Source organism: Phyllostomus discolor, chromosome 9, assembly GCF_004126475.2.
Source record: "Phyllostomus discolor isolate MPI-MPIP mPhyDis1 chromosome 9, mPhyDis1.pri.v3, whole genome shotgun sequence".
In the NCBI taxonomy this organism is placed as follows: domain Eukaryota; kingdom Metazoa; phylum Chordata; class Mammalia; order Chiroptera; family Phyllostomidae; genus Phyllostomus; species Phyllostomus discolor.
In genome coordinates, this window is record NC_040911.2 from 85473180 (window position 1) to 85496554 (window position 23375).

The 23375-nt window shown below is 45.8% G+C and overlaps 1 protein-coding gene across 1 annotated transcript; it reads left to right on the forward strand.

Annotated features, from left to right (window-relative positions):
* The first annotated feature begins 14698 nt into the window (after window positions 1–14698).
* On the forward strand, window positions 14699–23017 carry BPIFA3 (BPI fold containing family A member 3). Its single transcript, XM_028523609.2, has 7 exons — window positions 14699–15104; window positions 17523–17676; window positions 19571–19678; window positions 20344–20496; window positions 21656–21740; window positions 22182–22245; window positions 22764–23017. Exons 1-7 carry the CDS (start codon window positions 14981–14983, stop codon window positions 22793–22795), a joined length of 720 nt encoding a protein of 239 aa, XP_028379410.1. The 5' UTR covers window positions 14699–14980; the 3' UTR covers window positions 22796–23017.
* The last annotated feature ends 358 nt before the right edge of the window (window positions 23018–23375 follow it).

Here is a 23375-nt window from a genome sequence, read left to right on the forward strand (position 1 = left end):
AGGGGGGAAAAGGTACATAGTATCGGTAGCATAAATGGTAGGTAGAAGATAGGGGGAGATTAAGAATAGTATAGGAAATGTAGAAGCCAAAGAACTTACATATATGACACATGGACATGAACTAAAGGGGGGAATGTGGGTGAGAGAAGGTGTGCAGGGTGGAAGGGGAATAAAGGGGGGGGAAAGGGACAACTGTAATAGCATAATCAATAAAACATATTTTTAAAAAATGGTCAGCAGAGAGACTTCCGGCAAGATGGAGGAATAGGTGGACGCACCGTACCTCCTCATACAACCAAGATTAGAACAACAATAATTTACAACAATAATTTACTATCAGATTTAACACCCAGATCCAGCAGAGGATTTATCTGAATGGAAGTCGGGCAGCCAAGAAGTTGAAGTAGACGCGTTCATCCGGACTGGTAGGAGAAGACGAGCCGGGCGGGCACGGGGCTGGCTCGGGTTGGAGGCGCGCAGAGGTCGGGGGAAAGTTTGGCGCGAAAGCGACAGCCATCCGGGGCGCAAGAACGCAGCGGTGATCCCTGAGTACACAAGCTGCGGCTGGCAGACCCAGAGGGGCAGCGATTGTGGACCAGGGCAGAACTCGCGGCCCGGAAGCCCAGACAAGGGTCTGAGTTCAGGAGAATGGAACTATCGCCATTGTTTTCTCCCGTCCCACTCCCGCTCCCGCCCCACCCCCGCCCCCACATATAACGTCACAATCTAGCGACTGGGGTGCCCAGTCCCGGTGAGCACCTAAGGCTCCACCCCCCACTGTAACAAGAGCAACCAGACCAGGAAAAAAAAAAAAGGAGAGACAGGGGAAAAAAATATGTTTTCAACAGAGCAGATCAGTCCCCCAGGACTCATTCTTTTGAGCGACCAAGAAATAGCCAATCTATCAGATGTGCAGTTCAAAACACTGGTGATCAGAAAGCTCACGGAACTGGTTGATTTTGGACGCAATTTAGATGAAAGGATGCAGGTTACCATAAAACAGATGCAGGAAGATATGCGGAGGAGAGCCAATAGTGAAAGGAAGGAATATGAGTCTCAAAACAATACAGTGGACCAGAAAGAAGATAGAATCAACCAAGCAGGAAAGCATGATGAAATAAGAATTCAAAAAATTGAGGAAAAGATTGAGAGCATCTAAGACACCTTTAAACATTCCAATATCCGAATTATAGGGGTACCAGAATCAGAAGGGGGAAAGCAACAGATTGAGCATGTATTTGAACAAATAATAAAGGAGAACTTCCCCAATTTGGCAAACGGAACAGTCTTCTAAGAAATCCAAGAAGCTCAGAGAGCCCCCAAGAAGTTGGACCCAAGAAGAAACACACCAAGGCACATCATAATTACATTAGCCAAGGTAAAAACGAAGGAGAGAATCCTAGAAGCAGCAAGAGATAAGGGGACAGTAACCTACAAAGGAGTTCCCATCAGACTGTCAGCTGGTTTCTCAAAAGAGACCTTACAGGCAAGAAGGGGCTGGAAAGAAATATTCCAAGTCATGAAAGACAAGGACCTACATCCCAGATTGCTCTATCCAGCAAAGCTCTCATTTAGCATGGAAGGGCAGATCAAGTGCTTCTCAGATAAGGTCAAGTTAAAGGAGTTCATCATCACCAAGCCCTTATTTTATGAAATGCTAAAGGGACTTATCTACGAAAAGAAGATAAAGATAAGACATGTATAGTAAAAGGACAGCAAACTCACAAATATTAACAACCACACCTAAAGCAAAACCAATAGAAACTAAGTAAACAATTAGAACAGGAACAGAACCACAGAAATGGAGGGCACATGGAGGGTTAGCAGCAGGGGGGTGGGAGGAGGAGAGAGGGGGAAAAGGTATAGAGAATAAGTAGCATAGAATGTAGGTTGAAAATAGATAGGGGGAGGGCAAGAATAGTACGGGAAATGTAGAAACTAAAGAACTCATAAGTATGACACATGGACATGAACTAAAGGGGGAAAATGTGGGTGGGAGGGGGGTACAGGGGGGGAGGGGAGAGAAGGGGGGAAATGGGACAACTGTAATAGCATAATCAATAAAATATATTTTAAAAAAATGGTCAGCAGAAATGACACCCAGCAACCAGCTCTAGCCAATCAAATTCTGACACCCCAACCAGTTACCCTTCATGGGTTTTTGCATTAAAAATCCTGTCCTAAGAACAACCAAGTGAGTCTTAACCTCCCTAGGTTAGCCTCACTTTCCTCAACAAGTCTTAACCTCCCTTGGTTGGCTCCCCAGCCTCCCTAGGTTGGCTCCACTTTCCCTCTTATTCCCTATTAATAAACCCTACTCCTTAGCTCGCTGTGTCCATATGGTTTCTTGAGCAACTCCAACCTAACAGGGACCTCTGCCATAAGGGGAGAAAGATGGCAAAACTTGAGTGGACCCCAAGTCATTTAGAAACTAGAGCACCCAACTCTAGTGCAAGCTCTTTTGAAGGCTTCATTCAGTTAAACACATGCTGGATCTTTCCAATATTTTCACAATCCTTTAGGATAATCCCAGGGCCACAATTATAAACTCTATGCCTTAGAATGTTTTATGACCCCAGTAACCTACCACAAAATTATTTACCAAACCAGATCTTTCTATTTACACTTCAGTGAGAGTATGTATACATTTCACCAAATATTTGCCAGCAAATTGACACTTATTTTAAATATTTGCCCTTTGAATGAGGGTAGACTAAACAGAAATGCCAAAGATCCCACGTTGGAGGAGACAGCTGTTAAATCAATTCAATAGTCTATTTCTGAACACTTTCTTAAAACTGAAAAATACTGTGTTTTATAGCTGGGTGAAAACACAGATCTTAGAACTGTGCTTAGTTGGAATCACTGTAATGCAAAGAACTGAAAGTGGGGGGAAACACTGAAAAGGGATACTGAAATCTGACAAAAGTTTGTTTGTGGGGGTGATGCATTTCTCTCTTAATGTTTACAGGAGAAAAAAACATGCATTTTTTTAAAAATAGAAAGGTGGTTACATATCTAGCTAAGCCAGGCTCTGCACTCAGCAGTTCAGGGGTGACTAAAGCGGCATCTGCCCAACCCAGCATAGCACGACTGTGGTCCTGAGGTGTGTCAAGCAGGGGTTAAGAGAGAGGGAGCAGGACCTGCACCTGCCACAGAGGTTCACAGCCCCTAGAGGAAGAGACAATAGGAAGAGACCAAAAAAGTGCTGAGAAAAAGATTCAGAGGAGGGGCTCTGACCCAGCCTTGAAGTAAGGGCAGTCAGGGAAGGCAGGTGCCAACTGACATGAAATTGAAAGGATACAAGGAGAGAAGGAAGGAAAGGGCCTTGCAAGCAGAAGTGACCAAATGAGGGATGGCCGGGAGGTCACCTAGGGGCCTGCCAGCCCTGGATGCTGCTGTAGCCTAAATGTGTGAGGGTCAAATGGAGGACAGAGCCTTTAATGCCACACTGGGATGATTTAGACATGATCCTCTTATCCTGTACTTAATTCTTTTTTTTTCTTCTTAGTCCACTCTCTAAAATTGAGGACCTCAAAGAGCGTTGTCTATATGGGTGGATTCCAGCCATCAATATTTGCCATGAAAGAAACTAACTCTGATGTAACTGGGTGTAGAGAGAGGTCTAATGACCTCTAGAATGGTCATTCAACATTTCTATAACCTTTAACTGGTTTTGTAGATATGTTAAATAGCTGTGGTCATGCTTTGAGCCAGGGAGAAGGGATTGACTTCCACTCAAGATGTAACTGGGAGGTGACTCCCTCTGGTTACAGAGCCTGCGTGAGAGCTTACAGATGATTGGCTCCACACCACTAGGCCACACCTGCCCAGACTTACTATGGCAGCCCAGAAAAACTGGAAAATATAGGAGTACTGGCAAGTGTAGCCGATTGTGGGAGGAGTCTGAAATGGGGCTGCAGAGGAAGATTAGCGCTGGGATTTAAACCCAGGTACAGCAGCCTTGACAAGAATCGCTACTTGGCTTTGGCAGAGAATCGTCATGTGGATTTAGCAGGGTAGAACCACACGGCTTTGGGTCTCCCTTTGCCACGTAGCTTAGGAAGCCAGAAAACAAGATGTAGCAGTGATGTAGAGCTCTCTCTTAGCAGTTCCGAAGAATGCAGGAGAGATGCTGCGGGAAGGAAAGGGGTGAAAGGACTCTTGCTGGTGGGACATCAGAGGGTGCCATGTGGTTTTGGAATAAGAACTGGAGATCCCGGTGACACAGCTGATGGTGCAAAGAACCGAGGGAGGCCTACCAGCTGAGCACGGATTACTGAGAAGAACTGGGGGCTACCTGAGCCACATACTTCTATTTCTTTTCCTGAGATACAGTACCCTAGACCAGGCAAAGGGGGGAAGGAAGGACTGTGTGTGTTTGTGGGTGTTTTAAGGGACTTTAGGATTTTAATGAAGACATTAAGTCATTACTCTTAAGTTTGTATAACTTGAATAAATAATTCCTTGCCTTTTCACCAACCTCTAACATGGACAGCTATAATTCTCTGGCAATGGGCAAAAAGAACTTAGTACAGGGGGACCCCAGAAGAAGGGTCCATTAGGTAACATTGTGGGACCCCTTCCCTGGTAGCCAATCAGGGAAAATCATGGGAGACCACATGCACAGTAAAAGCCCACCAAAACTAGCCAGGAAGGATCAGCCCTATAAGAACAGAATCCCTCCAGCCCATGAGGTCAATCTCTACTTGGAGTTGGCCTGCTCCCATGTTCTGTACTATAAACTCTGTGTGTTCGGTTCAATTCTTTGTCTTGATCACCAAGAACCTGGTTACCTGTGCCCACCTGTGACATTAGGAGTCTTGGCACAGGCAATTGGGCCCACACATCTGTTTCAGAGGTGCAGAGGCTGGGATTCTGTAACACTGAAACATTTTTTAAAAGATGTATTTGTTGATCCCTTTTAAAACAACAACAATAATCTTATTGCATTTTAACAAAATGACCTATTTTATAAAAAAATAAAACATTGTTAGTAAGAAAAGTCGGTCTGTTTTACATTTTTTAGAAGTCCCCATTATGGCTGGCTTCATAGAAAAATAGCTGGATTCTCACATCTTCTCTGTCTTCAATCTGTTGGAATATTGTGTATCACGGAGTAGAAAATTCTACTCTTGTGGGAGAATGAGAGTAAGGAGGCAAATAACAGATTTATATTAATTTAGAATTTTTTTGGGCCATGAAGACCCCCTGGGAAAGGACTCGCCCCCACCCTGCCCCTCCTGAGACAGCTCTTGGAGAACAAGTGGGCTAGGTACCAGGAAGCCATGGAAGTTTTCTGAGCCGGAGAGAGACAATCTCAGCTAATCTCAGTTTCAGGAAGTTTCCTTTGGCAGGTGATGTGTAGGGTGGGTTGAAAGGAGACAAAGGCCATGGCTAGTCCAGGTCTGAGCCAGGGCAGGAACTGTTGGGGTGGGTAGCTGGCCTGTAGACAGGGAGAGAGGGAGGGCCAGAGAAGCCTGTCCCGTGGCCTTTGCCTTTTGCTGTCCAGGGCTCTGCCCAGACTAGGATCTGGGGCTGGGGCTAATGGCTCAGAGGCCCACATCCTGCCCTCCTCAGCTTGGGAGAGAGAGTGTTACAGGAAAGAGCAAGGCCTCACCTTCGGTTCCAGAAGGGGGAACAAAACAATTCTTTTTGGCTCCTATCCAAGGTTGGCAGGCAGAGTCAATGTTTGCCCCTTTGTCCTGTGATTGCTTGCCTATCCATCTGACCCTCTGTCTACAGGCATGGCTACTAATGGAGCGGCTAACAGCAGCACCTATGGATCTGGACATCAGGATGCTGATGGAAGCTTCCAGAGAGTGTTACCAAACATGATCCAGCAACTGTGTCCTTGTTATTTGCCCAAAGAAATTGAAAAGGATTGTCTACACAAAAACCTACACACAGATGTTTATGACAGCTTTATTCATAATTGCCAAAACTCAGAGCAACAAAGAGGCTCTTCAACAAGTGGATGGATAAATAAACCGTGATACGTCCACACAATGGCATATTATTCACCACTAAAAGGAAATGAGCTATCAAGTCATGAGCGGGCAGGGAGGTACTTTAAATGCATATTACTAAGTGAATGTGAAGGGCTTCACACTGTATGATTCCTGACATTCTGGAACAGGTAAAACTATGAGACAGTGATAAGGTTGGTGGTTGCAGGAGTGAGGGGGGATGAATAAGCACAGCACAGAGGATTTTTAGGGAAGTGAAACTACTCTGATGCTGTAATGGCAGATACATGTCATTATACATTTGCCCAAACCCATAGATTGTACACCAAGAGTGAACCATAATGTAAACTGGATTTTGAGTGATTATGATGAGCCAGTGTAGGTTCATCAATGGTAACAAATGTCCCACTCCAGTGTGGGGTGCTGGTAACGGGGGAGGAAGTGCCTGTGTGGGTGCAGGAGGTACACAACATGTTTGTGCACCTTCTGCCCAGTTTTGCTGTCAACCTAAAGCTACTCTTAAAAAAAAAATGAAGTTCATTTTAAGCCAACAACAATTTGCCCAGGTGGAGGCCCCAAGTCTGACACTGTGTTTCCCCTAGAACCTGGTCCTTGTATGCTCATTCAGCCTCCTCTCCTTGGCTTCCTTGCTGATATTCTACAAAGAGGAGGTACACGGTGATGTTTCAGTGGGTGGTGGTGCTGAAACATCTGCTGGGAACCCCTACTCTCCAATGAGCCAAGTTAAAATGGTGTTCAGCTCTAACACGTATCAGTAGGTAGAAGACGTGCTGAATGGGGTCAAGTCCTGGGTGAGAGCTTGGCTCTGGGTTCTTCCTCCTGATGGTGAATCTTGGCTCTAAGCTTCTCAGAGCACAGACTCCCTGCTTGTAATGGGAATTTTAGAGCATCAGCCCCTCATAGGATTTGGAAAGGATAAAATTTGCAAAGCATGTATAAAAGGGCCTGGGGAGACGGGAAAATTTAGACACAGCTCCTAAGAGCCGACAGATTAGAAGCAGAAGCTGTTATCCTCAGACCTAGAGCTGAACAGAGCACAAACCCAGCTTTGGCATCAGAGAAAGATTGATTTCTACCAGGGATACCTGGAACAATGCTGAGATGAGAGCAAGACTTCAAGGAATAGGTCATTCATTCATTTATTCATCTTTAAAAAAAAACACACACACACAGATTTTCCCTGGCTGGCGTAGCTCAGTGGATTGAGTGCAGACTGTGAACCAAAGTGTACCAGGTTCGATTCCCAGTCAGGGTGTATGCATGGGTTGCAGGCCATGGCCCCCAGCAACTGCACATTGATGTTTCTCTCTCTCCCTCCCTTCCCTCTCTAAAAATAAATAAATAAAATATTTTTAAAAAACACACATATTTATGGAGAATTTACTGTCTTCCAGGCAGGCCAACAGAAAAGGCCGTGGGGCAGGAGGGGGCAGGACATCCCAGGGAAACAGTGAGTAGGCAGCAGTAGACTTAGGCTGCATTTGAGGATGGCTGGTGGAAGATCAGCACAACAAGGTCCCCATGGTTGGGACTCTGTGGGTGTCCTATTTTTGTCCAGAATAGTTAAACGACTGGTGTGGCAGACGGGGAAGTGTACCACTCAATTGTCCCTTCAAGAAGATCTACCCACAGAGAGGGTAGTTGGCTGACCATGTATCTATATCATCTATATCTAGTCGCACAGAACAAAGACTAGAGGCAAATGAACCAATGTGTTATCATCTCTAAATGAATCAAATCTCTAAATAGAGGCATTGTTTTATTTATTTATTTTGTAAACATGGGTTATTAGAGTAATCTGAAATACATATTTTAATACACTTTTGAAATTAAGGCTGAGGGGTTGGCTGCCTCAGCTCAGCATTTGAAACAAATGATGGAGAGCCTCTGTGTTCGGGGGCAAGCCTTCTCAGTGCAACACAGAAGTGTTCCTCTTGCCCACCAAGGAGGCCTCAGATCTGCTCTGAATGAAATTGGTGATATGGTGGCAAGGTTACAAGCTTGGGCATAAGGCAGAACTAGATTTAAATCCTGACTCTACTATAGTCTAGCTCTATGACCTCTGGTGACAATTTTTCACTCTTGAGTCTTAATTTTCCTATCTGTAAAGTGGGACTAAGTAGTTTTTATATCATAAAGATGCTATGAGGATTCCATAAGCATTTGTGAAAATTGCCTGTCAGCTGTAGCTAATGCTACTATTATTACAGATGGGAAAACAGGCCCAGAAAGGGCATGGGAGCTGTCCAATGTCAACGAGGAAGGAATGGGCAGAGCCAGGCTAGAACTCAAGGTTCCCAAACTGAGGCCAGGGCACCCACTCCCTTGCCTTCACTCACAGCAGACTGAATGGTTTCCTCTGTCACTGTCCCTAGATGCACCCCATTCATGGTACAGATGAAGACACCAGGTCAAAACAGGACACAGTAAATGAAAGATATTTTGAAAGACATTTTGTGACATTCATGATGTACAGTTCAAAATATGTTATTGACACATCCGGCTCAAGTGAGTCCCTTCCTCCTTAACCCCTGGGGCCTTCTGTGCAGAGTGTTTGCTTTGGAGTTGCTAGATGGACACGATGAGATGGAGGGCTTTTTGTCCTTTCCCAGGTGTCCATCACTCAGTGCCCCGTGTCGAGGTCTCGCCAGGTGACAGGCTCATTCCCATATGTAGTCTAGCCTCAGTGCTTGAATGTGTCCCATCTTGAACAATTCAATTCTCAGCCAAGTTGTTCACTGAAAAAGTGTCTCAGTTGTTGAACAAAAAACTTCAGTTTTGTGCTGACTCCTGTATGTTCAGTGACATGTCTCTCAGGAAACAAACAAAAGAGAGAATGCACAAGTGTGAGGCAGTTTACTGCTATACCTCGCATGGCTAACATCTCAGGACATGGTGCTATGAATATTTTCGTGGGGTTTTTTGGTTGCTGCTTGTTATTATTATATATGTACAGTAAATCACCATGGTTCCCAAGAAAGTTAGTGATAGCAGCAAAGTGAAAAAGGAACATTGTGAGAACAACAGTAGAGCTTTAAAAAAATATTTGCAAAGTATGATAGAAGTGTTCATGTGTCTGATCTGTCTCCCAATGTGGCATGATGAAATGGACAATTAGCACAATTTTAAAACATAAAGAGGCCATAAGGAGTTGCTAAGGGTGTGTAAGTGCTCACAAAACAACAAGACCCAGGGAAAGATCATCACAGGCAGGAGGATAAGCATGTGTAAAAGCCCTGAGGTAGGAATGAGCTTTCCTTTTCAAAGCAAAGAAAGAAGAGCAATGTGGCTGGAGCATGGAAGGGGCTCAGTTATAAGAGGTATCTTTACAAGGGTGATATTTGGTGAAAAAAGTAAGGGGGTGTCTGTAAAAGGAGATGAAATTTTTCATGTATCATGTATTTATTTGCAACTATTCTGTGCTGAATACACTCCGCTGAAGTGTCACTATCTCAGGTCTCTCAAAAAGGACATATCTGCCACTCTATTTCCTGCTTCAATTTTCTTCAGAGCATCCATTACTATCTGACTTCCTATGATTATCTGTATCTTCTCTGTCTCTCCTACTAGAATGCAGACTTCATAAAGGCAAGGATTTGATCTTACTCCCTGTTTTTATTCCAGGTACCAATATTATAAAATGAATCACACCGGACCCCTGACCTCAAGAGCCCCCAGCCTAGTAAGGGATATGACAAAGAAATGGGCAATTTTGCATGCAACAAGATGTTCCAGTTGAGGTTCTATGAACATATAGAGGTAAGACTTGGGAGCCCTGCCAGGAGACTTCCAGCAGGGCTTTCAAGAGGAGACAGGATTTAAAGTGGATGTTGAAGGGTGACTAAGAGATTCTTTGTGGGACAATGCATTAAAAACAGAGAATACAGCAAGTGCAAATATACAGAAGGAGGAAAGGACCTGGTACTCTACATGATAGGGAAAAGCTCTGTGTGATTGGTCATAGGTATAGGGGATGAAGGCATCCTCCTCTGAGGGGTGAGGATAAGTTTGCAGTGAACTGTATACATTCTTTCTTAGGATGAGGGTGCACATGATGGATTGAGCCATGAGGAAGATATGGTCCATGATGGGGAACATAAAACACTGAGTAGCTGACACCACAATTGAATCTATGTCCTTGGGTTGATTAGTTTAGTTATGTAGTACTCTAAATTAATGCTATCCAGTAAAAATAAACAAGAAACATGTATAAGTTTGAGATTTTTAGTAATGCTAACTTAAAAGGGAAAAGACAGATTATATTGATTTTAGCAATATGTTTTATTTACTCAATATACCCGAAGTATTATCATGTCAACATGTAATCAATATAAAACTTATTAATGAAATCTTTTACATCCTATTTTTTACTAAGCCTTTGATATCTGGTGTATATTTTATACTTATAGCACATTTTTATTTGGACTGGCTGCATTTCAAGTGTTCAATATTCACATGTGACCAGTGGTTGCCATATTGGATAATGCAGCTCCAACAAAGTTAATTTACAGCTAGTTTCAAAACCTTGAAAGACTTAGGACATCTCATTTTATCCCCACCAATACCTTTAGGCTGCCATCTTTCACAGAAGTGCCACAGACATATTTGGTTCCACCTGGAAAATGTTTTATAAATGTGAATGTGTTGCCAATATTAAAAGTGGGAAATATGTCTTTTGATCAACCAGGATATCAAGCAATATTTTGCATCCTAGTGTCGTGAAGTAGACCAAGATGAGAAGGAAGATCCTTCTTAGCTGATGAGAGAGAAAGACAGAGAGACAGAGACCAGGGAACAGCAAAAAACTGTTGTCGGGGGACAGGTGGTGGATCGGTATCCAGGGAGGAATGTGGTTCAGCACCATGGACAGCGGACAGCAGCTGCGGTGTGATGCAGAATGAGGGAAAGACACTCGCTCTGCTCTGGCTTTCAGTCTCCTTAGAAAAGGTATATCGTGTTGACTGATATCTTGATTATCTCGCACAGAATCATGTTCTGCTTGCTAGTCTCCTCTCTGGAACATCCTCCGTATTCCAAGCCACCACCTATGTAGATGTTCATGTTAATTGCTGCTGCCTGAAATTTCATACCCACCCTGGTCCCAAAGATCCCCTACTTCTCTGGATATGAAGGCTGTTTTCTGGTAAATTACCTGAATCCATATGCTGATTCCCCATAATTTTCCCATAATAATTTTTTTAAATCTCTGAACTGTGGACTGTGTTACTTCCATAGCGCCCCATGGGCAGAGGGAACAATAACTACAGATGGTGTGAGTCTGGTAAGGATGACAAAAGCTTGGAAGGTGGCAGAGGATGCCTGGGTCAGTGAGACTTTATCTCAAAAATGCCTGAACACTCTGGCCCAGAATTTTCCAAAAGCTAAGGAACAAGGTTTTCTGTCTTGTCTGAGATGTTTTCTGTAGTGTTTCTGTGACCTTGGGTAGATCCCCCTTCTTGGCCAAAGTCTCCTCACTATGGAGCAAGTATTGGTCTCACCATCTAAGTGCCTCCAGGAAAGAACAGTCTACAAAGTTGCAGTTTATGGGAGAAAACTTATTTTGACCCTGGCAACCCCATTTTTCTTTCCTTTACCACCAAACTTCTCAAAAGACATTGTTATTCACTGCCTCTACTTCTTCACCTTCATCTACTGTTCAGTTTTAGATGATTTGGCTTTTTCCCCCAGCTTGTCATTGGGGGGAAATAACTTGCCCTCAGCCATCTATGACTTCCTTCACGACCAACGCCAATGAACCCTTATTCAGTGTTCACGTTCCTCAAGTCATTAACAGAGAACACTTTGGATGACTACTCCAACCCATTCCCCACCTGCTCCTCTTCCTCTTTCTTCCTCATCACTGCCTTGATTCTTGTATCACATTTTTCTGTGCATTTTAGATACCTTATACCACTTAGTCTTTTAAATAAACTGTGGTGGTTATTAAGCATTTGTCTCTTGGTTCCAAATCCATCTTTCTGTACTAGGCTTTGTGATGCCAGGTCTGGAATACTTCAAACCACATATCTTCTTCTCTACTTGGCTCCTTATTAGGATCTGCCCATAAGGGGTACTAGAGGGATATTGCAGGGCAAAAGGAGAGGAAAAGAAAACTCCTTTTTCCTCTTTGCTAACTATTCCTCTACACATCAACAAGTGATGATTCTTCACTCAATCACAGATGTTGGTTTGAATTTACAAGCCTTTTTTAAATTCTCCCCAAATCAGCCTTATTATGCCTCTTCAGAATACTGCATGAGACTCCAAGTCCTAAGGTACCAGAAGCAGCTGAACAGTGTCTCCTCTTCAGAAGTCTGAATCCAGTCTGTACGGGGACCTTCCAAGCCAAGCACGGATTGGTGAGAGATGCTGGGAGCTAAAGTGTGACCAGAAATGCTGAGTTGCAGACTTCTGCTTCTCTGAAGGATGTACAAAGAAGCCATTCTCTTGGAATGTGGGCTCCGCTGGACTCTACCATGATCTAGTACAACACAGCACATGTTTTCCTGAACCACTGCATGAAAGTTGAAAACAGCATGCCCCAGATCCTGAAGGAGAGAGCTGCTGTGAGAGGGTGACGATTCTGAAACCCACAAGTGCACATTCCAGAGAGGATGGACATCTGCTTGCATGGCCAGCTTAAGAACAGATAAGGATGTGGGGAACTTCTGGGCATAGTTTGGCTTGTAGTCTTTTGGGGAGCAAGGGAAGCATTAGGTCTCATAGGAGAGGAGGGCTCTGAGTGGGGATGCTCTCAGCTCCCCCAAGGTTGGAGCCTTGTTAGTAAAAACCTGTTTCTTTCAACACTAATTGTTGGGTCATGAGGAGAGGTGCCACATGGCTGAGCTCCGGTTTGCTCAGTTACACTTGGTGCACATTCGGTGTCCCAGCCACAAACTTGGGTTTCTTCATACTTGGTGTCATTCCCTCCACCAGCTTCTCTGGTTTACAGGTGAGGAAGCTGAGACTCAGAGAGGTGAGGATGAGGATAAAGATGACAGCATGGCAACATAGATTTTGAACATTGCCCTGGCCATGATTCCCTTAATCCTCACTGCAGCCCTGAGTTCTGAACTATGGTGGCTCTCACTCTACAGATCTGGAATCTGTGTCTGCCAAGAGAGAGCCAGGATTTGCACCCTGGTCTCTGTGACGCAGAAACCCACTCCCTTAACTGCTAAGTGATCATGAATCAAAATGGCTGTAAATCCAGGGCTTCCCTTTGAGCAATGCCTTCCTGAGACCTTATGAGACACCAGGCTTCAAAAGTCTACACCCTCCATGTTATTATTTCTTTAGACTCAAGGGCCCTCAGATGCACAACCTGAGTTGGGGTGGAAATGGCAACCTATCACCCCACATTCAGACCTCTAAAAAGCCAATGAAAACGTATTTGTTTCTCCCAACAGGGCTCACTTCTCTCCAATTTTCTTGACCAATAAATAAATAAATAAATAAATAAATAACAACATCTCAACTGGTTATACAAGACCAGGAAGACTAGAAAAGTGCATTTTGAAGCAATTGATATTCTACAAACATCCCAAGAGGAGTGTAAACCCTGAGGGAGAACCTCAAATGGAAAAGCCATCATGCTATAAACTAATCCTTTTATTATGATCTCTTACAAAACCAGAAACCAATTGCCCAAGGGGGCTCCCTGGGCTGCTATGATATTTGCAAAGGACCCCGCATATCCTCCGCTACCTGGGAAAGTGAAAATTACCTTTGTCTCAAAGCTCACAGAAGCTGAATTTTGGGGTCCCAACTCCCCACCCTGTGTGGCTACAGGGCAGTGGGTGGGGGGCAGAGTGGTAGCAGGGAAGGTCAGAGAGAAAAACAGGAGATACCCTGCAGGGCCTGGAGGCATTGCATGAATTTTGGGTTTTGCTCTGTTCACTGTGGGAAACTTTGGAGAGTTTTGAGCAGAAGAATGCTGTGGTCTGACTTATGTCTTTAAATGATTGCTCAGGCTGCTGTGTAGAAGAGATTGTAGGTGGGCAAGGAAGGAAGCCATGAAACCATGTAGGATGTCACTGCAACAGTTCAGGCCAAGATGGAGGCTGAGGAAGAGTTGTCAGATGTGGTCAGATTCTGAAAGTGTTGGTAGAATCTCCTCACAGAGGAGTCATTGGAGATGAGCAAAGAAAGAGGAGTCAAGGGGACTCTAAGGGCTGGGGCTGGAGCAACCAGATGATTGGTGGTGCCATCTGGAGACAGTGAGGAAAGGGAGTATGAAGTAAATTTTTTCTAACTCCCAACCCCAGAGCAACAAGGTAAACCTAATACTTTGGCTTCAAGGCTTTCTGTCCCCCTCCTGTAAATTTTATTCACAAACCATCAGCCAGCCATTCAGTCATTTATTTGTTCACTTTATTTAAAGAGAATTAATTAGTAACTACCATGTGGTAACATGGGAGGCACCAGGCACATGAGGATTAATTAGACTCACACCTGCCTTCAAGAAACTGATAATCTGATGAGAGATACAGAGATTAGCCATCTACATTCCTCCACGTATTGTCATTCAGTCACTTAACAAACATTCACTAGCACTTAGTTCCTGGCAAACAATCATCGTGGTAGGCATTGAGGATGATCTTGCCCTTAAGAGAGTCCTAGTAATTGGAAAGTCTGGAATTAGCTATTCTCACCCATTCATTCATTCATTCATTCACTGAAGAGTCATCAACACCCAGCTTGTGCAGGGTCTGGAAGAGCATTCCTACTGGATGACCCAACAGTGGGCTCTACTGGGGCGTCTCCAAGCAACAAGTCATCCTTCTGGAGCCCTGGCCTCCACTCAGGATTCTGCTTGCTGCCATCACCATGTGAGCAGCTACCAGAGCTCATCAGGACACCTCCCCACAGCATTCTGGATGCTAAGTCTGGTGTAATCTTCCAGCAGAAAACCATGATTCCATCCATCCCAGAGGCCACTCCGGTAGCTGCCTGACCCTTCTTGACACTTGCAGGTCCCAGAAACCAAGATGCATCCACTTTGGAGGCTCCTGGTCCTTCTCTGTTTGCTGTCCTTGCCCTCAGCACTGCATAAGCAGCCCTGGCCTGACATGGCCAAGGCCCACACGAACAGCAAATCCACCCTGGTGAGAAGTAAGCTAAGCTTGTGCTCTGCTGGCTGTCACAGGGTGGGTGGGGAAAGCATCATCTGGGCCTTGCCACTAACTTGCTGAATGACCTTGGGTTGGTCACGTACCCTCTCTTCCTTTTTTCTTAGACCTCGAGGACAGACAATGAGGTTGGCTTGGTCATACACTGATTCATAGCATATTATCATTATCATGAATATGGAAAGACCCCCCTTTGATTTTATTTTATGTTATTTTCCTTTTCACCTCTTATTCTCACTCCCATCCCCTCTTCCTTGGCAAGCACTGCAGCATCCACATGTTTAAATATGCCCAGATCCCTGTAAAACATGCAGTGCTTTGATTTGCGTGAAGGGTGTTGCCACATAGGTCTCATTGCTTTTGACTGGTTTCACCATTGACATCTGTGGCTTCAGACTGGCGCAGAGAAGTCCATGAGATTCATCCACTTTACCTCCACTTGGTCATTTCCCAAGGGATGGACACCTGAGTTGTCTCTAACTCCCTGCCATTATAAACTGCTCTGAGATGAACATCCTTATCTGTGTCCCTGTGAGGACCTCTGGGAGACTGTCCCTGGGATATACCCAGAAGGTGGATAGCTGGGCCCCAGGGCAGATGCAAACTCTATTTAACTAAAAACTGCCAGATTGCACTCTAGAATGTCTGTGCCAGTCTACACCCCCAGTAATAAACGAGCCTACCTGTCCCCCCATGTTTCCCCACACTGGAGAGTACCCATCTGTCTGTACCAGTCTACTTGGGCTGCCATAGTAAGACACCACAGACCAAGTGGCTTAAACAACAGACATTTTCTCACAGTACTGGAGGCTGGAAGTCCAAGATCAAGGTGCCCACAGGACTGGTTTCTGGTGAAGCCTCTCTTCCTGGCCTGCAGATGGCCACTTTCTTGCTGTGTCCTCACATGGCCTTTCCTCTGTGTGTGCACAGAGAGAGAACACACTTGTGCCTCTTTCCCATCTTGTAAGGACATCAGTGCTAGTGGATTAGTGCCCTGCCCTAATGACTGAATTTAACCTTTCTTGCCTTCTTCAGGGTCTTACCTCCAAATACAATCATGCTGGAGGTTTAGGTTTCAATATATTAATTGCAGGGGTAGGGTGTGGGAAGGAGGACATAATTCAGTACATAACACTATCTTTCTAATATCTGCCAGTCTGATGTGTAGGTGAGTGATATCTAATTGTTTTAGCTTGACTTCAACTAATTAGTAGGAAGTTTGAGTATCTCATCATAATTTTGTTAACTATTTTGACTTTTTTGAATTCCCTGTTTTTATTTTTTGTTCATTTTTTTAACTTATCCTCTTTGGTTTAAGGAGATGTTCATTTATTCTTGACATTAGTCCCTCATCAGGTCTAAATATTGCTAACATTTCTCCCAAACTGTCGTCTACGAGTCCTTATAGTGTCGCTCTATCTTTGAATCTGGTTCATATATGTCTCTCCTACGAGACAGAAAACTGGTTTGTGTCTTTAATGCCCAGAACAGGGCCTGACACCCAGAAGATGCTCAATAAATATTCTTTAGATGAATGTTCTCAGTGTTTCTCACAAGAACCCTATGAGGTGGGTATTACTACTGCCCCTATTACATAGATGAAGAAATCCAGAATTAGGGAGCTAGCAGAGCTGAGGTTTAAATGCAGATCCATGACTGCAGACACACCTTTTTGTTTATAGACAGCAGGAACACAAGGTGCTAAAAAGGGCTCTGGGAGCTGGCCCTGGAGGAAGGAGGGTTAGGTGTGACAATGGTTTCTGCCAGTCTGCACTAACCCACAGGGCAGGCCCTGATCATAGAAAGGGTGAAGTCAGTGAAATAAATGTGCCTGTGGTGAGCCCTGAAGTTTGCCAGAGCTGGACCCCCACCTGGGGCAAGAGAGTCTGGAGCCAAGAGAGTCTAGAGCCAAGAAAGGCAGAACTTTAATGCATCCATTGCTTTTGAAATTCCCTTTCCTTTTGGAATTCATTCTTTTCTGGTGGGAGCTAGCTCCGCTCAGTCCTGCAGTTGATCCCAGGCAGGGTATGAAAGGATTTACATTTATTCCCTCTTCATTCACCCACCTATTTTAATCTTCAGCCAATATTTATTGTGATCTACATCTATGTTAGATTTTATGCGCCAGACACAGAGATATAGCACAGGGTAAACCTTCAACCAAATATCTCCTTTGAGAAGCTATGGCCCACCAGACCCTCTGCAGAAATGTCACATCAACCCTGCAGAGCAGTTTCACAGATAAAGAATGTGGATCTCAGTGTTTAGGAGCAGGGCGGTGACATGCACCAATGTCTCTGCAAGAAGTGGGGGCACCAGCCTGCAACCCAGGCCCCGACTCCAAATCCCCTGCCTTTTCCATGACATTGTGCAATGTCACTGATCCCTTATCCATTTCCAGTTATTACCCAGGGCCTCACCATGCACAATGCAGAGGGCCGAATCCAGAACATCTGCCTCCTGGACAGTCTGAATGCCTCTGGACAGGTGGCCCCAGGGATGGTGGGCTGGCTACTCGGCGGTGGCATGAGCCTCCAGCAGCAGAAAGAAGGCAGGTGAGACCCTGAACCCCATCCCTAGCTCTGGGATTCTTTACAGAGCCCTGGGTTAGAGGGCAGAGCTGGGGAATGGAAGTTCAAAGCCTTGGGAAGAGGGAAGGAAGGAATATTGGAAGGAGGAGAGGTGAGGCCCAATATAAGGATGAGTGAGAGGACCCATTCATACCTACAAATACAAGGGGTATTTGTGGAGGCAGCATAGCAGGGTAATTAAAAGTGAAGGCTTGGGAGTAAACATTTCTGCATTTAGGTCCTGGCTCTGCCACCAGCCTTGGGGAAATTGCTGAACCACTCTGGCCTCATCCATACCCTGGGCACCAGGGCACAGCTTGGATGATCATCTCAGGTACCCAAGGAACCCAGGACTAGAGTCAGACATTTGAACTCCACTCTATTGCTTGATAGCTGTGTAACTCTGGGCAAGGCATTTGACTTCTCTGAGCCTCAGCCTTGAGTCATCATCAATCAAATGGGCATAATAATTGTCCCTGCTGCTGGGAGTTTTGGGGAATTTGGGGGAGTTTTTTCTGCTGCTCATGGTGGATACAGAGCCATCCCGAGCTACAGTCAACATTGCAGGACTGGGCCTGTCCTGCTCACCTCCACTTTCACTCCTTCCTCTTGACGGATGCAGGCCTCCCCAGCCTCCCAGTCTCAAAGCTGCTCACCTAGGGCACCGTCATTCCAGCCTGCTGTGCCCTGGAGCTCCCTCCTCCCTGACTGGAATCCCTCATTCTCTCTACTTTGATGAGTTCCAATCTCACCAGCAAGATTCTGCTTGATGGGTCACCTCCACCGCCACCACCCTTCATCCATTCCTTAAACAATGGTTACAAATATTCATTTGAGGGCCTACTGTGTACCAGGACCTGGGCTGGGTACTGAGAATAGAGCAGGAAACCAAGATACACGGTCACTGCCTTTTGGGACCTTAATCCTAGTGGTGAGAGAGGCCGCAAAAGTAAATGACTAATTTCAGGTGGAGGGAGATGTCATGAAGACAAATTTATCAAGGTAAAGGGTGAGAGTGAAGGGGAAGATCAGGAGGACCTGTCTAAAGAGGTAACCCTTAGGGAGAAACCTGAATGAAGAAGCAAGTGACATGAGGGATATGGGGAACAGCGAGCGGAAAGGCCCTGAGCCAGGAAAGAAATTGGTGTGTTCAAGACAAAGAAAAAGTCCTGTGTGGCTGGGTGAGCAAGATGATAGGAGAGGCCAGGCTCTGCAGGTCTAAGGTGCTGTGATGTGGAGTTCGGATCTTGTTCAAAGAGCAGTGAGAAACCAGCGGAGAATGTTGAGTGAGAAGGGAGTTAGGCCCCTTCAGCTGCTGCATGGAGAACAGTCTATAGAGAGGCCAAGATCACGGCAGGAAACCCAGAGAAACTAGAGTATCTCCAGACAGGAAGTGCTGCTAACCTGGACCAGGTAAAAGTGACTGAGGTGGAGGGAAGTGGCCAAGCTCAGGATATATTTTTCAAGCAGAGACAGCAACATGACTTGCTAATGGTTTGAATATGGAAATAAGGGATGGAGAGAATCAAAGACAGCTCCTGGGGTCTGTGCCTGGACAACCAGGGGAGGTGGTGAGGTCATCTACTGAGCAGGGAGGTTTGGTGTGAGAACAGGCCTATCGTCTGGGTCTGCAGTTGGCTGTGGGTTACACAAACCAGTATAACAGATAACAGCGTGGAACTATTAGGGTACCCCCAGGACAGCTTGCAGCCCAGGGCTCCTGCAGGTGGCTCTTGCCCTCAGAGCATCCATAAAAGGCTCTGACTTCAGATGCACTGCCAGGCCCTTTTTATGGACAGGCCAGCCTTGTTTGTCAGCCCATGGCCTTGATGGCTGAGGTCCCTCTCCCTGGTGGGACCTCTGCTCTTTCCTTGTGTAGTGCCAACATCACCAACATTCACCTGGACCATGGCAGGACCCAGATGTCTTTCCACAAGGAGTGGCTCTCAGCAAAAATCTCACTTGAATTTGACATTGACTTGAGACTGTAAGTCATACAGAAGAGGGATCTAAGAGACCCTCCTCCTCCTCCCTGGGGACATGGGAGCTGGGTGGTGGGAAAATTTGGCAACCTGTCGAACCCAGATCTTTCTGACCTCAACCTGGTTTCAAATCTTGGTTTCCAAACTCACTCACAGTGTGACCTTGGGCAAGTCACTTCACGTCTCTGAGTGAACTGTGTGGATGGCAATCACTGGTCAGTGGAGGCAGGCCCTTTGCTCATGTAAACCTATATAAGTCACTACATGACTTTTTTTTTTAAAGCACTGTAGCTCATCACCCTTCCCTTCTTCTGTTCTAACCATCCTGTAACATTCACTGCCCCCAAGGAAAGGGAGGCTACAGCTCAACAGCAAAAATACTAAAAATAAGATAAACTCAACCTCTGAATTTCCAAAGGCCCCTAATCTGGTCTATTAAGAGGATTTTCAGAAGCCACTCTGGCTAATGGCAGTTTTCTTTTTAATCACTGACTTTAGGATTTAACATGCAGGCAACACGGAGCCCCACTGGGCCAGTTTATTGAAAGGACTCAGAGTGTGGACAGTGCCGCCCACACAAACAGCCACTCTTCCTGTTGGCTGCATCCACCTCCTACTCTTTCTCTGTCTCCTGCCCTTTCCTCTTCTCCTCCTCTCTCTCATTCCCCAGGAAGCCCTTCAATAACAAGACTGCAAAGACACGCGCATGCATGAACGTCGCTGTGGAGTTCTGGCTGGAGAAAGACGAGTTTGGCCGGAGGGATCTGGTGATAGGCAATTGCCACGTGGAGCCTAGCAGTGTCTACACAACAGTCCTAACAGAGTAAGGTCCCAGCTTCCCCTGCCCAAGGCTGGGCCCCTTCCTGACTCACCCTATCTGTGGCCATAAGTCTCTACCAGCTCCTGGAGGAGCTCCAAACAGATCATACCCTTCCCCCAGGATCTGTGCCTTCTCCTGCGTCCCCTCCCAATGATGGCCATGCCACCTTCCCAGAAAGAAACCAGCCTCTTCCTCCTCCTCCTCACTCCCTGCAGCCCATCTTCACCAGTTCCCATCAGTGACTTCCTGGTAGCTCCCACTTGCTCCCATCTCTTCATCCTTCTCTCCATCCTTCACTGTCCCAGCTCATGGTCTACTTCCTGGACCATTGCAGGAGCTTCCTCCAGCTTTCCTTGACTATACCTCACCTCCTTCACTCCATTCTCCTCCTGCAGCAGAATTAACTTTCTAGCATAGGAATCTGATCATGTCCCTCAGCCCCTGCCCCAAACCTTCAATGGTTCTCCAATGTCCTCTCAATGAAGAGCAAACTCCTGGATGTCACTCAAAGCCCTACTTGTCCACTCCCCTGTCCCACCTACCCTGTCCTCCAGCCCTTTGCCCTGTAGTGGAGAGGACCCGCCTCTCCATCAACACACCAGGCATTTTCACACCACCATATCTTTGCACGTGTGGATCCTTCTGTTGGGATGTCCTTCTCTTCTTCTCTAAAGCTCCTCCTCAACAGTAGTGAACAAGACAGGAAAAAAAAACAGAGCTAAATGGAGATCTATATACTGGCTGACCAAGTCTGTCAACCTCAACAGACTATGAGTCCCTTGAGGGCAAGATTTATGTCTGATTTCTCTCTGTAATTCCAGAATTCTGGAAGCAACAAAGTTCTCAGTGGCTGCCCATTTATTTATTCATCAAACGGTCACTGAGCTCCTAGATCATGCCAAACTTTCATGGAGAGGACAGTGCAGGGGAAAGACTGAGGACTCTGGAGCTCTGCTGACCTGGTTCCCATCTAATCAACACTTACTGTGTGACCTTGGACAAGTCACATCACCTCTCCAAATTGTCCCTTTGACTGTTGTGGACAATGATGCCTCTTATATAGGCTGCAGATTGAATGACTGGTTAAGGTGTACTCGATACATAGCACGCAGTATTATTTTGCCTGTATTTATCTGTTCTGTACATATACCTCTCTTTCTAGAGATGTCTCATCAAAGATGAAACATTTTCTCCACAATTTTAGACAAAATCTGGAAAAAGCTATCCCACACCTGATAGAAGATCAGGTAAGTTTGAGAAAAGTATTTTCACCTTGGGCATCCTTCAGTCTGACGACTAGGAAGTATATATTAGCAGTTTGGCAAAGAGTTTCAAATCTTGGGCTTTAGAACCTGAAAGATCTCAATTAAAATGTTCAGTTTTGCCACCCACTGACTGTGTGTCCTTGGCCAAATGACTTAGTCTCCCTGAGCCTCAGATTCCCTCTCTGTAGCATGGGAATCATCACAGACCCTATTTCCTAAAGATGGCATGAGGGTTCAGGGAGATAAACATGGAAGTGCTGTGCATGGCACCTAGCATGCAATTGGCTCTCAGTACAGGAAGCTAAGCCACTCTTGCCAGGATCCCATGTGGAAATCTAAGGGAATCAAGCTTCCAACCACAGGCCCTGTAGTTTTCTCTTCCCAGTCCCTGATCCGACCCTCCTCTCTGTGCCGGTGGTCCAGGTATGTCCTCTGATCAGAGAAATCCTCAGGCAGCTGGATGTGAAACTGTTGAAACACCTCATGGGTGAGTGTCTGCGTTTATCCAGGGAGGACTCAGGATGGGCAAACAACTGGGAGAGGTGCCCTTAGTGGGGCTCCCAGCGAGGCTCCCAGTGAGGCCCGCTGAGGGCGGCATGTCTCCACATGCTCTGAGAACACTTAGAGGAGACCACATTACTGTCCCCCAAGAAAGCTAGGACAGCAGGAGGCACTACTACAAGCAGGCAGGACCCTACCAAATCACCTAAACCTCCACATTCCCAGAAGTTGTAGCTGTTCCACTCAATCCACTGGCCCCACCCCAAACCTGAGTACCTACTCCAGTTGCAGATAAACAGATATGGTCCCCACCCTCACGGAGCTCTCAGTCTAGTGAATGGGAGACAACAGGAAGCAAATCATTAGATATCATTTGGAAACAGTTGTAATGGGAATGCTCTGGGCAGGGGCCCTCAGGTAGTCTGGGTGGGTGAGAGTGTCTTTCACTGGGGACTTGAGGGTTGGAGGGGCAGACAAGCTGGTGACCAGCTCTTCTCCTTACAGAACAGACTGCTGCTCATGATCTCAACCTGTGAGTCCAGGCCACCCCATGTCAGGTTTGAGTGTTCAGCTTCCTATTGATGATCGGAAGGAGATTGATTCCACATCTTAGGACCTTAAGTCTCCCTTAGAGCAGGGCTTCCACTGCCCAGAAATCCTTTACCACAGAGCATGTGGATATCCTGTCCTCCCCCATAGTAAACTGTAGCTCTGAAGGGTACAGAGGACCCCCTGCCTGGGCCCTGAGCTTGGGCTCCAGAAGTAAAGGCCTGATGAAGGCTCATCCTGAGAATAAATATACCTGGGTTTGTTCATTAGCTCAGAAATACCAGAGAAAGCATTCTTTCCTGTATTTTGCAGCCAGAAGCCCATCCACAGATGTGTTCATCAGTGCAGGGAGGGTCCTATTGAGATTTCCCAATCCATCATTCATTTAACCCATATTTACTGAGCACCTACTAGGTGCCAAGCACTTTGCTGAGCTCCAAGGGAGTGTAGAGAAAGGGTGGCTGAGTGGAAAAGCATAAACATTGGCATCAAACAGATCTGAGTTCAGATTCAATTCAGCCCAGCGAGAAGTTCCATAAGAGCATGGACCATGTGTATCAGGGTGCC